General features: G+C 47.0%; 1 protein-coding gene across 1 annotated transcript in view; it reads left to right on the top strand.

Moving 5' to 3' along the window:
• Positions 1-17,767, top strand: part of LOC147120775 (cilia- and flagella- associated protein 210-like) — a 77,219-nt gene that overhangs the window by 28,182 nt on the left and 31,270 nt on the right. Inside the window, exon 5 of the mRNA XM_085978432.1 lies at positions 16,270-16,475. Coding sequence (XP_085834558.1) covers positions 16,270-16,475 — 206 coding nt within the window. The remainder of the gene's footprint in view (positions 1-16,269; positions 16,476-17,767) is intronic.

Below are 17,767 nucleotides of genomic sequence, written 5' to 3'. Positions count from 1 at the left end.
ACCCCAAGAGGGCAGCGGGGTGCTTCCAGTAGCACCCCACCTCTTGGGGCGCTACCAGTGAATTTCAGGCATGGGGGCGTGACCCAATTTTCCCCCCGAGTTGAAAACAGGCATACCAAATTGCAATTATCACTGGCTCCTAAAATCAGCAGTAATGTTTGGTAAAGTACACATGAAAACCGCTCTAAGAACTCTATTTCCTTTTTCTTGGGAAAATTCAGAAATCCCCTTTGGTAAAAACTAGGGTGAGGCCTTCTCTTCATACCAAATCTAGTGGATGGTCTACCATACCTCGCTGCAGTTTACCTCCCTGCACTACTTGTCTGAAACCAAGACTATTAATGGAGCTGTTATCAAAAGTATCATCTTCACTCACTTCGTAATACATTTGCCTCTAAGTCAGAAGCTTATGGGTTGATATCCCACTCTAATACTTGATAATATAATCCAAGGTGACAGCATTTGTTGTTTGGAAGTCCCACTCTCTTGCAGATAAGTGGAAAAGCACAGAAGCATGTGAGGTAATTAAGTTTATTTAGTAAAAAACCTGAAAACAAATTGGCCATGAATTTTGGGATTTGTATCTGAGGTAGATTATTTTCTCTAAGTTAAATCCAGGAATATGGAATTGAGGTACAGATCAGCCATGATCTAATTGAATGGCAGTAAGATTGAGGGGCTGAATAGCCTACACCTGTTTCTATGTTTTCCTTTTTTTGCTTCTGTAATTATCTCTACTCTTTTGTTAACTTTTCTTTTACATTTAATGCTTGTAAAATGCTTTACTATTTGCCTTTAGTAATTGATTTCCCATCGTCTTCAAGTGAATCACGGTTACTGGGCTGGGATAATTGGATCAGGGCACGCAGACGTAATTTATTCCTCATTTTAAAGCCATTCATTCTGTCCTTATTTTTGTATTCCCATTATAAGTTCCTGTGTCCATGTTTATTATGGGAACTGCTTATGGAAATTTGTCAGGCTGTAATTATGCCCTTGCACCAGTTGTGGTGTGGCAGTGTCTCGATTAGAGGGAGGATGTAATCGCAACCTGGCAAGTTTTACAAAAGCAGTTTCCATTATAAATATGGACATAGTAATTTATAATGGAAAAGGTTGACAGAAAATGTACACAGATGTGCACAGAGAGAAAGGAGCCACCAACAGCTGCAGACTGCATTAAGGTGGAGGTTGTGAGGAAAATATAGCCCTCAGCAGCTCCCTTCCCACTCCTCCTCCAATCACATGCTTCCCCCAACCCCTTGTTCCCATAATGTCCCCTATCCTTTCACCTTTCCACTACCTCCTCCTCTTCTGACCACACCACTTCCATCACTACCTGCTCAACTCCTCTATCCTCCTCGCTCCCTTGCTTCTATTCCCCTCAAGTTTGGGTGATGGGAGGCCAGAGTCCCACATAACCTCAATTTGTTTGCCACACCCTTCTGTTCTCCTACTCTTCTATCTATTGCCTTCAAAGAGGTTTTCTTTACTTTCAGAATCAACTTTAAAAAAAATAGAAGATAAATCAAATTAGAATGAGGAAATTTACATTATTTATCGCTCTCTTTCTGTCTTATAGATTTCAGCAATTATAATCTGTCTCGTAAGTGTAAGCAATTAGCATTTACTATTTCTTTCAACAAAACACAGGTGAGATAATTAGTTGTCTGCAATATTCAACTTTTCTTTTAAACAGAATTAACATTAAAATAAAAAAAAGTCTCTCACTCACACACGTACACACTAGTCTCTATTTTTTCTGTTCCCTTCAGCTTAATAGACTTGATGAAATATATAGAATGCAAAACAAAAGCTGCAAAAGTGTGCAATCAAAATCTGTACACTCATTTTCCTCACTTTTTATCTCACACACAAACACATATACACATAGCTTCATTAAAAAAAAAACCTCAATATTAGCTTTACCTCAGCAAGTTTACAGATTGACCGAGAACTGAAAATTTACAAGCACCTGGCTGTCTGCAAACTATGTGTACCAACGATAATTCTAATTGACTGCATATTTACAGGAATTGGATTTGGTGGCCTAAAAGGGACAGGTCACCTTCATCACAGCTCCATCTCAGTAGCAGAATAATACATTACATGTTACATAATACAACACTACTGTTATAAAACTGCGCAACATCTGAATTGCCATGTGCAAAAACCATGGGCGATCTGCTAGTAATATATAATTAGAAATGATGAAGAGGGATTTAAAAGCTGTAATTCAGTCTTGGAGTTCTGTTGATGTGAATAAATTCCTTGAATTTGTGACTATAGCTTATGTTATGTTCATAAATAAATAGACGTTTTCATTATGAACAGCTAGCTTGAGCTAGTCATTTATTCAGCCATGTGGACTAGTGTACAGGCATCCATCTTGACTACCGCCTTGTGGGTAGCCCACCACTAAACATACAGCTCCACCTAGTGTACCATTCTAGAATGACATGTTACTGATCATTACATCCCCCTTAGAGGTTAAACAAAATCAATATCAATCAATCATAACGACATAAACATCTTCACAACAGTCAACACATTTTCAAAGCTTTACTTTATGAACTCTAAGCTTTTCATTCTTTTATTATAGTTTTCTTTGTGCTCAAAGATTAAGTCTATCAGGCTTTTTTACTTCACGTGTGGATCTTCTCAGCACAGGTAAGTCTGATGTGTTTTCATGAGAGCCTGTATGTATGTTTGTGTTAGATTGTTCTGGTGGTGAGTGACAAGATTCAATTGCGGCATTGTCATCGATTTGCTCTTGGATAGTTTCTTGTGTTTTCAGGAGGGAATGGCGATTCCTCCTGAGAATCTGTCCTTCCTCAGTTCTAACAGTGTATGACCTTGGTCCTACTTCCTCAAGAACTGTAGCTTTCCTGTTCCATGCATCTGGATCCTCAATCCTGACAACATCAACCCTTGTCAATGGTTTCAGAGTTTTGGATGACTTGTCATAGTATGATTTCTGTTTCAGCTTTAACAGTTGAAGTCTCTATCTCAGTTCCTTACTCTGCTTTTCTTTTGCACAGCAGGGTAGCATGGTGTGCAACTTGCGACCCATTAGGAGTTCAGCAGGTGAAGAACCACAGTCTAAAGGGGAGGCTTGGTAGCTCAGCAGGTTGAGATAAGGATCAGACTTGCTTTCTGTTGCTTTCTTCAGTAGCTGTTTGAGAACTTAAACACCTTTCTCTGCCTCACCATTCGACTGAGCATACAGAGGACTGGATGTGATGTGTTGAAAGTCATAATGTGCTGCAAACTGTTGCCACTCCTTACAGTTTACAAGTTTACAGTTGAAGCACGGACCATTGTCGCTAACGGCAATCCTGGGAATTGCATGTCTGGCGAAGATGGATTTAACATGCATTATGACACTGCTTGCTGATGTGCTTGAGAGCAGCGCCATCTCAGGATAGTTAGAATAGTAGTCGATCATGTAGTGTCCGAGTATAAATAATACACGGACTGCAGGAGAACAATAATAACAGGTATTTACTGAACAGAGGGTAACTTAAGACTGAAATACAGAAGCCTGCTATGGCTTTATATACAGGGTGGTCACTGCCGGTACTGCAGTATAGAATCAGTTCTTCTCTTAAAGGTACATACACAACAATTCCTCCCCTTTTAGATAAACAGTACATAACATTCATTTAACAACTAAATAATAACTAATTACAGTTACAATTTTCTCTGTACTATATACATCAACTGAAATAATCATTTATAAGTTCAGTCTTTGAGGAGGCTTCCTGATCCTGACTGGATAACGCCTTTCTCAAGTATCCTGTTCTTGCGGCGGAGTTGATTCTGGCTCATTGTCATTGGTTGGTTCGTCAGCTTCCAATACCACTGCTTCTGAGGTAGACGCAATCTGTACTTCGGGTTGATTACCAGGTGCACCTGCTCGTGGTATGGGTTTGGCTTGTTCCTGTGACTCTAGAATTTGGTCAGCATGGCGTCTCACGATGCTCTCTCCAACGTCCACTGTGTACATTAGTGGTCCCTGCTGTGTGCATATCGTTCCTGGCTGCCATTTTTCTGTTCGGTAGTCGTGGGCCAAGACTGGTTGCCCTATCTTGAAGCTCCTGGTTGGCTTCTCATTTATGTGCTGGAATTGCTTATCCTCAACATCTCGTCTTATGTTTGGTTTGAGCAAATCCAGGCGACATCTTAGCCTTCGGTTGAAGAACATTATGGCTGGAGCTTGGTTGGTGACTGCATGTGTCGCATTCCAGTAAGCAAACAAGAAATTATCCACCTTGTGTTGTAGTGGTATGTCGTCATTATGCATTGCCTGTATGGCCTTTTTAAAGGCCTGAACAAACCTCTCAGCCAATCCATTTGTGGCTGGATGATATGGGGCAGATGTGTAATGCTTCACCCCATTATTCCTCAGAAACCTTCGGAAATCCTCTGACACAAACTGTGGCCCATTGTCGGAGCAAATCTGTTCTGGCAAGCCATTCCTGGCGAAGATGGTCCGTAGGACTGCAATAGTTTTCTCTGTGGTGGTGGAGGACATTTTGATGACCTCTGGCCATTTCGAATGGGAGTCCACAGCGATTAGGAACATTGGCCTAGAAATTCAGTATAGCCACGTTCGGGGCGCTAAAGTCGGGCGGCCGCTAAAGTTTGCGCCCGGCGCAAGTTCGCGCCACCTTCGCCGATATTCAGTCACATCGCCCCAAGAGGTTGCTGCTGCGCTAAAACAGGCGATGCACAACTATCTTTAGGCGCTAAGCCGGCGGTGCTGAGCGATACCCCCGAGGCCGGGCGCAGCGCAGGTGCGGCGAGTTGCTGATTGACGGCAGACACTCTGGCACCGGTCAGCTCTTAAAGGGGGAGGGTGGATTTGTTTGGCTGCCACGCCCTGCACACTGCAGCCCTCAAGCTAGGCCTGACCACTTCTGCTTCATCTGCACAACGCCCAGGGCTATGGAGAAGGCCAGGGAGAGAGCGCAGCGCTTCAGCGACGGTGACCTGAGGGTGCTGGTTGGCGGAGTGGAGCGCAGGCGCCATGTTCTGTTCCCAGAAGGTGGCAGGAGGCCGCTGCCCAGCGCCTACCGGAAAGCCTGGAGGGAGGTCTCAAACAGGGTGACTTCCAACAGCGTGGTTGCCAGGACTCCTGTGCAATGCTGGAAAAAGTTCCAACGACCTCACTCGGGTTGTCAGGGTGAGTACCCTTTCCAGTGTCCTCCTCATCCCTGCATGTGCACCTCAGTTTATGGGCAAAGGGACCTGAAAGCCCTAATGGCCAGCCCTCATCCAGCAGCTATGGGACTGTCATGAAAATCACTTGCACATTCAGCACTTTACACACTGTACAAGATATTCGACCATGGGAGGCATTGCAGACAAGATCAGGGCTTCACTCTGTCAGGGCCAGTCCACCATGGGAGGCATTGCAGACAAGATCAGGGCTTCACACTGTCAGGGCCAGTCCACCATGGGAGGCAGTGCAGACAAGATCAGGGCTTCACACTGTCAGGGCCAGTCCACCATGGGAGGCAGTGCAGACAAGATCAGGGCTTCACACTGTCAGGGCCAGTTCACCATGGGAGGCAGTGCAGACAAGATCAGGGCTTCACACTGTACTTAGAGGCCGTCCTTTCTCTTGCAGGCCAAGGTGGCGCACAACCGGAGGAAGTTACGTGAGACCGGGGGAGGCCGTCCTGACGTCAAAGAGCTCTCTGACCTCGACCAGCGTGTGGAGCGCATTATGGCAGGCCGGCTGATTGGCCCCGTTGCCAGTGGAGATGCCGACCCTGTTCTAGGCACCAATGGTAAGGGCATCACCTTTTTGACCTCTCTCTTTCCACTTGCGCCTCAGATCAGCATCCTTTGCCACTGTCCGACCAATGCAGTGCATGGCAGCACTCATGCCTCCCTCGCTGCCGCCCTGTCCTCACTCTAAAGCTACTCTTGTGCCTCCCTGCTTTCAGATGGTGAATCGCCAGGTGAGGAGGCGGGCCCTCAAGCTGCCACTGTCAGCGAATCCGAATTCGAAGAGGAGGAAGAGGAAGCCGGCCCATCAGTGCCACCCTCAGCCGCGCCAGCCCATGGCGATGAAGGGGACACGCCTTCCCTGGAGGGGAGCCGGGGGGAAGGGTCGGAGGAGAGTGAAGCTCCGGGGCCCAGCGGCCTGCAGCAATGCGGGAGGGGTGGGGAAGCTCGGCAGACTTCTCCCCAGAGGGTGAGTGCGGCCTCCAGTCCTGCGACGGTGAGCGCAGAGGAGGTCCGGCTCCTGGAGGAAATGGCCGTCCAGGCTGAGCGCAGGCACACTGAGCTCATGGCTGCAGTGGCAAGGATGCCTGACTCCATTGAGTCTCTGTCAAGGAGTGTGCAGGAATTCGGAGCAGCACAGGCCAGGAGTCTGCAACAATTCAGTGCAGCACAGGCCAGGAGTCTGCAACAATTCAGTGCAGCACAGGCCAGGAGTCTGCAGGACTTCGCGGCAGCACAGGCGGCTTCGAGCCAAGTGCTCAGTCGTGCCGTTCATTCACTGGCTGGTGTCATGCGGACACAGACCAGGGCCACACGGGCACTAACTGCTGCCACCCTCGCTGGATCAGCCAGGCATCGCCAGGGCACTCGCCGCGCAGCAGCAGCCCAGCAGTCTGTTCTTCAGCTGTTTGCTGCGCATGCTGCAGTGCTGGCCCGTGCGAGTGCCAATGTATCAGGCGACCAGGGAGTACCTGCGATCTGTCAGGTTGGCACCATTCCTGCAGCCGACACTGCCACTCCGCCATTGCAGCTGCCACGAGCCGCTGGACAGACTGCTGCCGCCCAAGCAGAGTTGGAGCAGCCAGCAGCTGGACCCTCCAGGGCCAGAGCTGGTGCAGGCCGACCCCCAAGGGCATCTACCATCTCGCCATCTGACCCTCAGCAGCCTTCCCCCAGCCTTGCTGCAGCCACTGGGGTCCCATTGAGGAGGAGCTGCAGGGCGGGCAGGGGCCAGTCACGGATGCGAAAGGCATCGCCCTCGCAGGGCAAAAAGTAGAAGGTCTGCACCAATGCTTTGTGTTTGTTGAAAGGCCGAGACTGGTGCAGTTGTGTTTTTGTAAGGCCGAGACTGGTGTCTTTCTTTGTTTTTGTAAGGCCGAGACTGGTGTCTTTCTTTGTTTTGTAAGGCCGAGACTGTTAGTTTTGTGTTTTTGGAGGGGGCTTCTCTCCATGAGGTTGTAATGTGGGAAGGGCAGAGGTTTGCAATAAATTAATGTTCTTAAATCGCACTCTGCATGCTTTTTTTTGCAAGTCCTGGTTGCCCTGCTCGGCTGAGGGCTTGTGGAGCGGCTACATTCATCTGGTGACATTGGCACAAGCTATTCCGTGAGAGGGGGCCTAGAACCGACGTTCAATAAGCCGGCGACGGGCGGCCCTTGCACTTTCTGCCTCCCTCCTGTGCTGCTCTTCCTCCTCCTCCTCCTCAGGTGGTCCTCCAATCTCTGGTGGCAGTGGCTGAGTCCTGCGGATAGCCAGGTTGTGCAGCATGCAGCACACGACCACGAAATGGGAGACTCGCTCCGGGGAATATTGTAGGGCTCCACCGGAACGATCCAGACAGCGGAACCATTGCTTCAGGACGCCGATTGTTTGCTCAATGATGTTCCTGGTCGCTTGATGGCTGTCGTTGTATCCCTCTTCAGCAGGGGTGCTGGGCGCACGGAGCGGGGTCATCAGCCAGGTACACAAAGGATAGCCTTTGTCCCCGAGAAGCCATCCTCGTGGGTGAGGCTGGGCCTGGAACATGTCTGCCACAGAAGTCTGGCGCAGGATGAAGGCATCGTGGCTGCTGCCTGGAAAGCGGGCATTGACAGCTAGGATGAGCTGCCTGTGGTCACACACCAGCTGAACGTTGAGCGAATGGTAGCCCTTCCGGTTGCGGTAATCCTCGGCATTCTCCAGAGGTGCCCGCAAAGCCACATGCGTGCAGTCAATGGCGCCCTGCACCATGGGGAAGCCCGCGAATGCTGCAAAGCCCATTGCACGCTGTTGCTGTTTGACAAGGGCCATGGAGAAGGAGATGAACTGACGTCTCCTTTTGAAAAGGGCATTGGTCACCTGGCGGATGCAGCAATGCACGGCGAACTGGGAGATGTTGGAAATGTCCCCAGTAGCGGATTGGAAGGAGCCGGTGGCATAGAAGTTGAGAGCCACCGTCACCTTCACTGCCACCGACAGAGACGTCCTGCTCCTCAGATGTGGCTGCAGATCACCGCCAAGCAGGTGGCAGATCTCAGTGACCACCTCCCTTCGGAGTCGCAGCCTCCGAACACACTGCTCGTCAGACATGTTCAGATAGGAGAACTGCTGGCGGTATACCCTGGGTGGGTAAGGCCTCCTTTCCCGACGCCTGTTGCCCCCTCTCCGTCTAGCCAGGACTGCCACTCTCTCACGGCGTCTGTGAGCCCTTTGGATGCAATAGAGAAGGCCAGCGTTTGCACCCATTGCAGCCCCCATTATATGTTAGCAAACAATGATATGTCACTGAAGGCAAAGACAAGTGGAAAGCTGTGGCCTGAAGCCACAAGTACCTGTCCGAGTGTTGAGCCAAAGCAGAAAGCTCTCTACCTTGGTCTCTCTACAAAGATCCGTCTCTCAAAAAGGAGTGCTGCCAAATGGCAGCCTTTTCTACTGCAGGAGGTGTGCCCTTTAATTTGCACCCCCCGCGCCCCGCTTCGACTGAGAACCGTTCCCCTCTACCAGTCGCTAGGGGCGCCAGGCGCACAATAGGGCATCGCGACTGAATTTCCGGTTTGGGGCGCACAAAGGGCGTTGCACGAGGAAATGACGTCACGATCTGCGCGCGCAGCTGAGCGCACGCAAAGACTTTGCGCCGCCGCTAAATCGTGAGTGAAGTTGGGGAGAGGCGCAGATCGCGCTGCGCCCGGCCGCTAGCCGCCGAGCGCCCAACATCTCCTCCTCCTAGGGCGCTACCGGCTGGCGCAAGCAACTGAATTTCTAGGCCATTGAGTCCATAAATGGACCAGCAACATCAATGTGTACCCATTGCCATGGAGATGAGGGCCACTCCCATGGATGTAGCGGGGCCTGTGGTGGAGCATTTTGGACCTTCTGGCATCCTGTGCATCTCTTGGTCATATCCTCGATTTCTTTATCGATTCCCGGCCACCACACAAATGCCCTGGCTAGGCTCTTCATTTTTACCCTTCCCAGATGACCCTCATGAAGCTCATTGAGCACTCTATCTCTCAACTTGGGTGGAATTACCACTCGGGATCCACACATCAAGGTCCCCCGGCACACTGACAGCTGTTCTCTCCTTGGCGAGAATGCTGGCAACAGTGAGTCGCCATGTGCTGGCCATCCCTTCACCGTCAAATCATAGAGCCGAGAGTGTGTCGGGTCATTTCGGGTTTCCTTCTCTATACTTGAGTTTGTAACAGGTAGACATTCGACTATGGTTGCATGGAATATCTCAACAGGGTCCACTGCAGGTGCTTCCTCTACCGTAGGCAAGACAGCCCATCAGCGTTTCCATGCTGTTTCGTACCCTTGTACTCTATGTCGTACTGATGTGCCCCTAGAAAAAGTGACCATCTTTGCAGCCGTTGCGCCGTCATCGCCGGAACACCCTTCTTTGGGTTAAAAATGGAGACCAGGGGCTGATGATCAGTCAGTAGGGTGAATTTCTGCCCGTGCAGATAGTGATTGAACTTCTTCACCCCCCACACCAGGCTGAGGGCCTCCCTGTCAATCTGGGCGTAGTTACGCTCGGCTGAGGTTAACGAGCGCGACGCAAAGGCTATTGGCCTCTCTGAACCGTCAGGGAATTTGTGTGACAGCACCGCTCCAATGCCGTAGGGAGACGCATCACATGCTAACCGAATCGGTAGTGTTGGATTGTAGTGGGCCAATACTTCTTTTGAAGTGATTAGGCATTTACATTTCTGAAAGGCACGCTTACACTCATCACTCCATTTCCATGTTACTCCAGTTTGCAGTAGGGCGTTCAGTGGGTGCAGAATTGTAGATAAATTCGGCAAGAACTTATGGTAGTAGTTCACCAACCCGAGGAACGACCTCAGTTGCGACACATTTTCCGGTGCTGGAGCTTTGACTACAGCCTCAATCTTGTCCGGCGACTTATGCAACCCTTCCTCATCAATCATGTGGCCACAATACGAGATTTGTCTCCTGAAGAACTCACATTTGGGGCGGTTGGCTCGTAGCCCATATTCCTGTAATGTCGTGAGCACCTGCTCCAGGTTGGCAAGGTGTTCACTGTCATTTTCGCCCGTAACCAGGATGTCGTCCAAACAACACTGGGTCCCCGGGATCCCTTGCAGGACTTGTTCCATCGCCCTCTGCCAAATAGCCGGGGCTGATGCTACCCTGAATACCAGCCGATTGTACTGGTAAAGGCCTTTGTGAGTGTTTATCGTGAGGTATTTCTTGGACGCTTCTTCCACCTCCATTTGTAGATACGCTTGGGCCAGATCAATCTTTTGTAAAGCGTTTCCCTCCAGATAGTGAGGCGAAAATATCTTCTATCCGTGGAAGTGGATATTGTACTGTGTGCAGGACTGGGTTCACAGTTACCTTGGAGTCCCCACAGATGCGAACTTTCTTCGGTTCCCCAGGCGTGCTGCTCAATGATTTCTTCATTACAGGAATGATGGGTGTGGCCCACTCGCTCCAGTCCACCTTGGACAGCACACCCGAATGTTCCAGACTCCCCAGCTCTGCTTCAACGGCTGGGCGGATCGCGTAAGGTACCGGTCTGGCCTTAAAAAATTTTGGGTTTGCGTTATCTTCGATTTTTATCATTACCGTTACCCCTTTTAGAGTCCCAAGTCCTTGTTGGAACACCTCTTTCGCGTCAGTTAGAATTTTAGACAGTCGTCCAGGTGTGACGTCATCATCCTTTTTATCAGTCACAGTTAGCGCCTGAATGGAATGCCAATCCAATTGTATTTTTCGGATCCATTCACGTCCCAATAATGGTGGTCCTCCATCTGGTAGTATATATAGATACAGTTTCTGTGTTTCCTTGCCGTTGTATTCAACTGGCACCCTTATTTTTCCTCTGAGGTAGACTTTTTGCCCCGTGTATGTCTTCAATACAATGGACGTGTCCTTCAAGGGTATGTGTGAGAATAGCCGCTCATAGTCTCGTCGATTCATGACAGTTAGGGCTGATCCTGTGTCCAATTCCATCTTTACTGGGGACCCTGCTATCATGAGGGTGACCCAAATGGTTCGGTGATCCTCCTTTGCGATCACGTTGTGTAACTTTAGACAACTTAGTCTCCTGATCTTCCGAACTACTGTCTGTCAATTTCTTTACTTTCTTGTACTTTTCCTTAGTAGTTCTTGTAGTGTTGGTTTTTTTTCCCGACCTGCAGACTCTTGCTATGTGTCCCATTTTCCCACATTGCCTGCATACTTTGTCCTTAAACCAGCAGTCCTTCTGGTCATGGGTTGTTCTGCCGCAGCGATTGCACTTTTCTGCTCCATACGCCATTTCGTTAGCGCTGTATTCTTGTGGTTTCTGTTGTATTTCCGCAGCTCCCCGTGCTGCTGCTTCGTAGGATACTGCCACGCTGAAAGCCTGTTCTAGCGTCAGGTCTTTTTCCGAAAGTAATCATTTCTGGGTTCCTTCACTCTGGAGCCCGCAGACAAACTTATCCCGTAAGGTGTCTGCCAGTCCTGCTCCGAACTGGCAGTGCTTCGATAACTTGCGTAGTTCCGTAAGATAGTCAGCATTGCTCTCATCTTTGTGCTGGTTTCTTTTATGGAACTTGAATCTTTCTGCTATCAGCAGCGGTGTAGGGTTTAGGTGTTCCTGTAAGATATTAACAATCTCTTCAAAACTTTTCTCCATTGGTTTAGCTGGGGTAATTAAATTCCGCAATAGGCCGTACGTTCTCGCGCCCATCAAATTTAATAATACCGACGCCTTCTTTCCATCGGCCACCTCATTTGCCTTGCAGGACACTTCAATTCATTCCACATACGTGGTCCAGTCTTCTACCTCGTTGTCGAAAGCAGTGATACTGCCACTTTTCGGCATCTTGGGTGATTTAAAATGGCGCCTCCCGCGCTTTTTCTTCTTCACCAATGGATTAAAATGGCGCCTCACGCGCTTTTCCTTCTTCCCCTTGCTGCCACGCTGCTCCTAGCGTTCTGCAGGGTAATGGCGGCGACCCGCGGCTTCGGCGCGTCTCACTTTTCCTTCCCCTTGTTTTATTTTCGCTACGCTGCCCGGTTCTTGAGCACCGACTGCGCCCTGTGCGCTCCACCCTCTCTCTCTCTCTCTCTCTTTTCCTCCCGATGACACTGCACGGCCCCTTTGCAGAGCCGCTCGATCGAGCTCGAGCCCGCCGCAGTCCGGAAGGGTCAGCGCAATACCTGCTACCAGCACGATTTGCTGGAACACCTTAACTGGGGAGCCAAGCCCAGCTCTCCACAGCCCCTCCTGCAACTCTCCGAACTCCGATGGATCCTTGGGCGGTTGCCCGCGGTCAACGCCCGTTGTTCTGACTTCGACCTCCAAGAAGCTTCTTCGCAGGGAAAGATCCCCGTGAGGTGATGCAGTACTGCAGGTGAGTTCGAATCTGTTCGTCGCCAATGTAGTGTCCGAGTATATAAATAATACACGGACTGCAGGAGAACAATAATAACAGGTATTTACTGAACAGAGGGTAACTTAAGACTGAAATACAGAAGCCTGCTATGGCTTTATATACAGGGGTGGTCACTGCCATTACTGCAGTATATAATCAGTTCTTCTTTTAAAGGTACATACACAACAGATCACTATTAGATAGTCTTTACCATTCAAATGAAAGAGGTCCATACCAACCTTTTGCCATGGTGCTGTTGGTAAGTCAGCTACTATCATTGGTTCCTTTGCTTGTTTGTTTTGGTGTTTCTGACATGTCTCAGATATGCCTATCATGTTCTCAATGTCCTTATTTATGCCAGGCCAATAAACAGTGTCTCTTGCTCTCCTTTTGCATTTTTCAATTCCGAGGTGTCCCTCATGAATCCTTTTGAGCATGTCTTGACGTAGAGCCTGTGGAATGACTATTCTGTTCTGTTTTAGTAATAGTCCACTTGCGACACTTAACTCTGACCTGATGTGATAGTACTTTGGACAGGAACCTTTTGGCCAACCATGATGAATGTTCTCTATTACTGTTTGTAGCACTGTATCTTTTACTGTTTCTTCTGCTATTTGCTTTGATTTTGTGTCTGACACGGGCAGCGCAGCAGTGACCATACTCATATGAACATCCACGTCTTCCTCAGTAGAGCTCACATGACTCATTGTGGGTGCTCGGGATAGTGCATCTGCTAACACTATGTGTTTGCCTGGTGTGTAGATCAGTTCAAAGTCATATCTTTGCAGCTTCATCATGAGTCGTTGAATCCTTGGAGTCATCTCATTCAGATTTTTTTAAATGATGGCAACCAGTGGGCAGTGGTCTGTCTCAACTGTGAAGGTGGGAAGTCCATATATGTAGCCATGGAACTTTTCTAGTCCAACTACCAAGCCTAGACATTCCTTTTCAATCTGGGCGTATCGACATTCAGTATCAGTCATAGACCTGGAGGCATAGGCAACAGGCTTCCAATCTTCACCCTCTGCTTGTAGCAAGACCGCGCCTAGGCCATCTTTTGATGCATCCGTTGACACTTTGATTCTCTTTGTTGGGTCAAAGAAGGTGAGTACAGGTGTGGTTGTCAGCACTGTTTTGAGGTTCATCCACTCTTGTTCATGTCTTTCTGTCCATGCGAACTCATTTGTTTTATGTAGCAGGTCTCGCAGACAGGCTGTCTTGGCTGACAAGTTAGGAATGAACTTTCCAATGAAGTTTATCATCCCCATGATGCATAGCGCTCCTTTTTTATCAGTGGGTCGGGGCATGTTGAGTATGGCGTTTACTTTTTCCATATCTGGCTCTATTCCTTTACCAGATAGATTATCGCCTAGAAAAGTGACTTCCTGGACGCCAAACTGACACTTGGCTTTGTTGAGCTTCAGTCCATTCCGGCGTATGCTCTGTAGCACTTTAGTCAGACTCTCATTGTGTTCTTTCAGTGTGGAGCCCCAGATGATGATGTCATCAACATAGACCCGAACTCCTTCCAGACCTTCAATTATGTGTTCCATCGCTCTATGAAAGATTTCAGATGCAGATATTATCCCGAAAGGCATTCTGAGGAAACAATACCTGCCAAATGGTGTGTTGAAGGTACAGTATTTGGTGCACTCTTCATCCAGTTTTAGTTGCCAAAATCCTTGAGAGGCATCGAGCTTTGTGAAGTATCTGGCACCTGACATTTCACTGGTGATTTCTTCTCGCTTGGGAATCTGGTAGTATTCACGTTTTATGTTTGCATTTAAGTCCTTTGGATCCATGCATACTCTTAGATCATTGTTCTTTTTCTTTACACATACCATGGAGTTAACCCAGTCTGTTGGCTCTTCGACTTTCCTGATGACTCCTAGTGTGGTCATTCTGTCCAGTTCTTTCTTGAGCCGGTCACGCAGGGGTGCTGGAACTCTCCGTGGAGCATGTACCACTGGCTGAGCATCCTCCTTTAGCTGGATCTTGTAAGTGAATGGTAGAACTCCAAATCCTTTGAACACATCCTGGAAATTACTCACTACAGAATCCACTGAGTCATCTGGTCTGCTTATAGCACAATTTATACGGTAGACTCTCTTGACCAGTTCTAAGTCCTCACAAGCTTTGTCACCTAGTAGTGAATCAAGTCCTTCAGCCACAACAGAAAACATGAGATGATGCACTTTGTCTTTGACTGTCACTTTAAGTCTGCATACACCTAAGCTATCTATTTTCTGTCCATTATAGTTCTTCAGTAGTACTGACTTTTTCTGTATTTTGGGCTTTTCTTTCATATTTTTAATGTCACTCATACTGATTAAGTTTGCTTTTGCCCCAGTGTCTAGTTTCAATGTAACTAATGCTCCATTTACCTGCAGTGGCATCATCCATTTGTCCTCTTTTACTGCATTAGCTTTATGTTCAGCATTGTCCATTCCCGAGGGCTGCACATTTTCTGTATCCTTTTCGATATTGTCACATGACACCATTCCTACAAAAAAGTCTCACTTAAATCAGTGTCCTCAATCACATTGACTTGTTGCCCTTTCTTTGTTTTTGCTTTTGAAAAGCATTGTTTGGCAAAGTGATTCTTTCCATTACATTTTGTGCACATTTTCCCAAACGCTGGGCATTGTCTTGACTGGTGCTGGTAACCACAGCGTTTACAATTAAAAGTTCCATCCTCCGATTGCTTTGCATTTCTGTTCTGCCCACGTTTCTTCCCCTCGTAGGACACAGCACCGACAGCAGCACAGTCACTCATTACAGTCACATTATTATTAATTTCACTGAAAGTCTTTGCGTGCTGTTGAGCTAGCTCACTGGCATGGCATATTTTCACAGCATCCTCCAATGTTAGTTTGGTTTCTCTCAACAAACGTTCCCTGACTTTCTTATCATGAATACCAAACACAATCTGGTCATGAATCATGGATGATTTCAGCTCAGAGAAATTACATGTCTGTGCTTTCAGTTTCAGATCGGTCACAAAGCTATCTAAAGTCTCATTTTGCTGCTGTGTCCGTGAACGGAACATGTACCTCTCATAGGTCTCGTCCTTTTTGGGAGAACAATGTGTATCAAACTTCTTTAGCACATCGTCCATTCTTTTTCTGTCCTCCACTTGATCAAATACAAATGTATTAAATATCTCTATCGTCTGCGGGCCTGCAACCATGAGCAGCAACGCTATTTTCCTTGCATCTGACATCGTACCGAACCCGATGGCAGCAATATAGAGTTCGAATTGTTGTTTGAAAGTCTGCCAATTGCAGTCGACATTCCCCGTGAGTTTCAAACCCTTCAGTGGCTTCAAATTCTCCATGTCGCGTTTCACAATATTCAGCAGATATTACCAATCCTGGTACCATGTTATGTTCATAAATAAATAGACGTTTTCATTATGAACAGCTAGCTTGAGCTAGTCATTTATTCAGCCATGTGGACTAGTGTATATGCATCCATCTTGACTACCGCCTTGTGGGTAGCCCACCACTAAACATACAGCTCCACCTAGTGTACCATTCTAGAATGACATGTTACTGATCATTGCAGCTTATAACCCCATCTGTGCCTACAGTTTATAACACCAACTACATTCTAAGCATCCATTATTATTCTACATAATGTATATCTATATATTTTTATGTAGGCTGCACTGTTGCTCACTGAAGCGCTGAAAGAACGAGAAGCCCAGATTAAACTGAACCAGAAAAAGATAAAACTTCTTAAAAGACAAGATAAAAGCCTACTGGAGGAAATGCAACGCCAACTGAACTCGAGTGAGGATGAAGAGTATCAAAAAATAATAAAACAAAAAGAACAGAGAAAGGCTCTTTCTGATTTCCATCAACAGCAGTGAGTATAGCATAAATTTCAGTTACGTTATTGTAATTTATTTATTTGGCTTCTAATTCTTCCAAAATGATTAAAAGTAATTCTATTTGACACCCTTTAAATCATCCAGCACTTTGAAGAAATTCCACAGTCTCAGCACATGGATAAAAATAATATCACTGTTGGTACCAGAATATTACATTTCTTATGCATGTTGAGATTAGAACACTCCAATAATGCTTAACTTTGTTTATTGGTTTGTTTCTTGATCTGGGCTTCTAAATTTTATCCACTGAGAAGTTAACTGTAAGAAGTATTAAAGACCTTTCATCTCGTGACTGCCCTAGCTATTAACGACCAAATTATTTGTAACACATTGAAACTTAAACAAGCATCTAGCTCTGGAGACATTGGCAAATACATGGAAATAGTTGTCTGCTTGTGCCTCATTCAGGAAAAGTTGCACACTGTGGGTAACATAAATAGAGTGGGAAAATAACATACAAAATTGGGGAGATTTTTTTACAGTGGTTTTTTTGTTCAAAACTTGACATAAATATAAGTTTGTTCTTTATTATATGATTTCCTCATTTCTGGCATTCTGGGAATAATCCGCAGGACATGTATCAGTAGAGCTTATACTTGAACACTTTTGAATTTTTTTTCAAAGTTGATAAGTGATTTCCTTTGCTCAGATTTTTGGTTCCCTTTGATCTGGAAGCTACTCACATAAGTTTCTGCATACTTCGACACCTCTTTACAATAAAGACATCATAGATTTTAATCAAATTTATTGGACTTCTCAACTTCCAAATTCTAAGTTCATGGGCATAGCGTGGCACAACAGGTTAGCACACTTTCACTTCAGGAAACTGGGTTTGAATCCAGCCTGAATTGTTGGGATGAAGAACTTCTTTAGCTGCCCCTGTAAGGGCTGAAAGTAAAATGAGCTGGGGGATTTCAATCGAATTCCAAACTGAGCAAGAGGTCAGAGCATAAAACTACTCATAATTTGATACAAATTTAGACTAAATATCTGTCCGAGAAGCTATGAGCACAGCACTGTTGGAGTAGGGAGCACTACTTTGTAGTTGGGGGAAGCTATATTTGTTAGAACAGATTAAATGGCATTTTGTGTTTGGCATGCTTGATCCTGATATCGACTGCCCCAAGTAGAAGAATGTTATATTTCCCAGCACAGACATCTTTCACTCCAGAGACACGAGCACAAAAATCTAGGCTGTACTGAGGGAGTGCTGCACTGTCGGAGGTGCCATCTTTAAACGTTAAACCGAGGCCCTGTCTGCTCTCCT

Source organism: Somniosus microcephalus, chromosome 3, assembly GCF_052327205.1.
Source record: "Somniosus microcephalus isolate GS21.2 chromosome 3, FLI_Smic_1.0, whole genome shotgun sequence".
In the NCBI taxonomy this organism is placed as follows: Eukaryota; Metazoa; Chordata; class Chondrichthyes; order Squaliformes; family Somniosidae; genus Somniosus; species Somniosus microcephalus.
The sequence above is the reverse complement of the archived record's forward strand: the minus strand, read 5'-3'. Positions and strand labels throughout refer to the sequence as shown.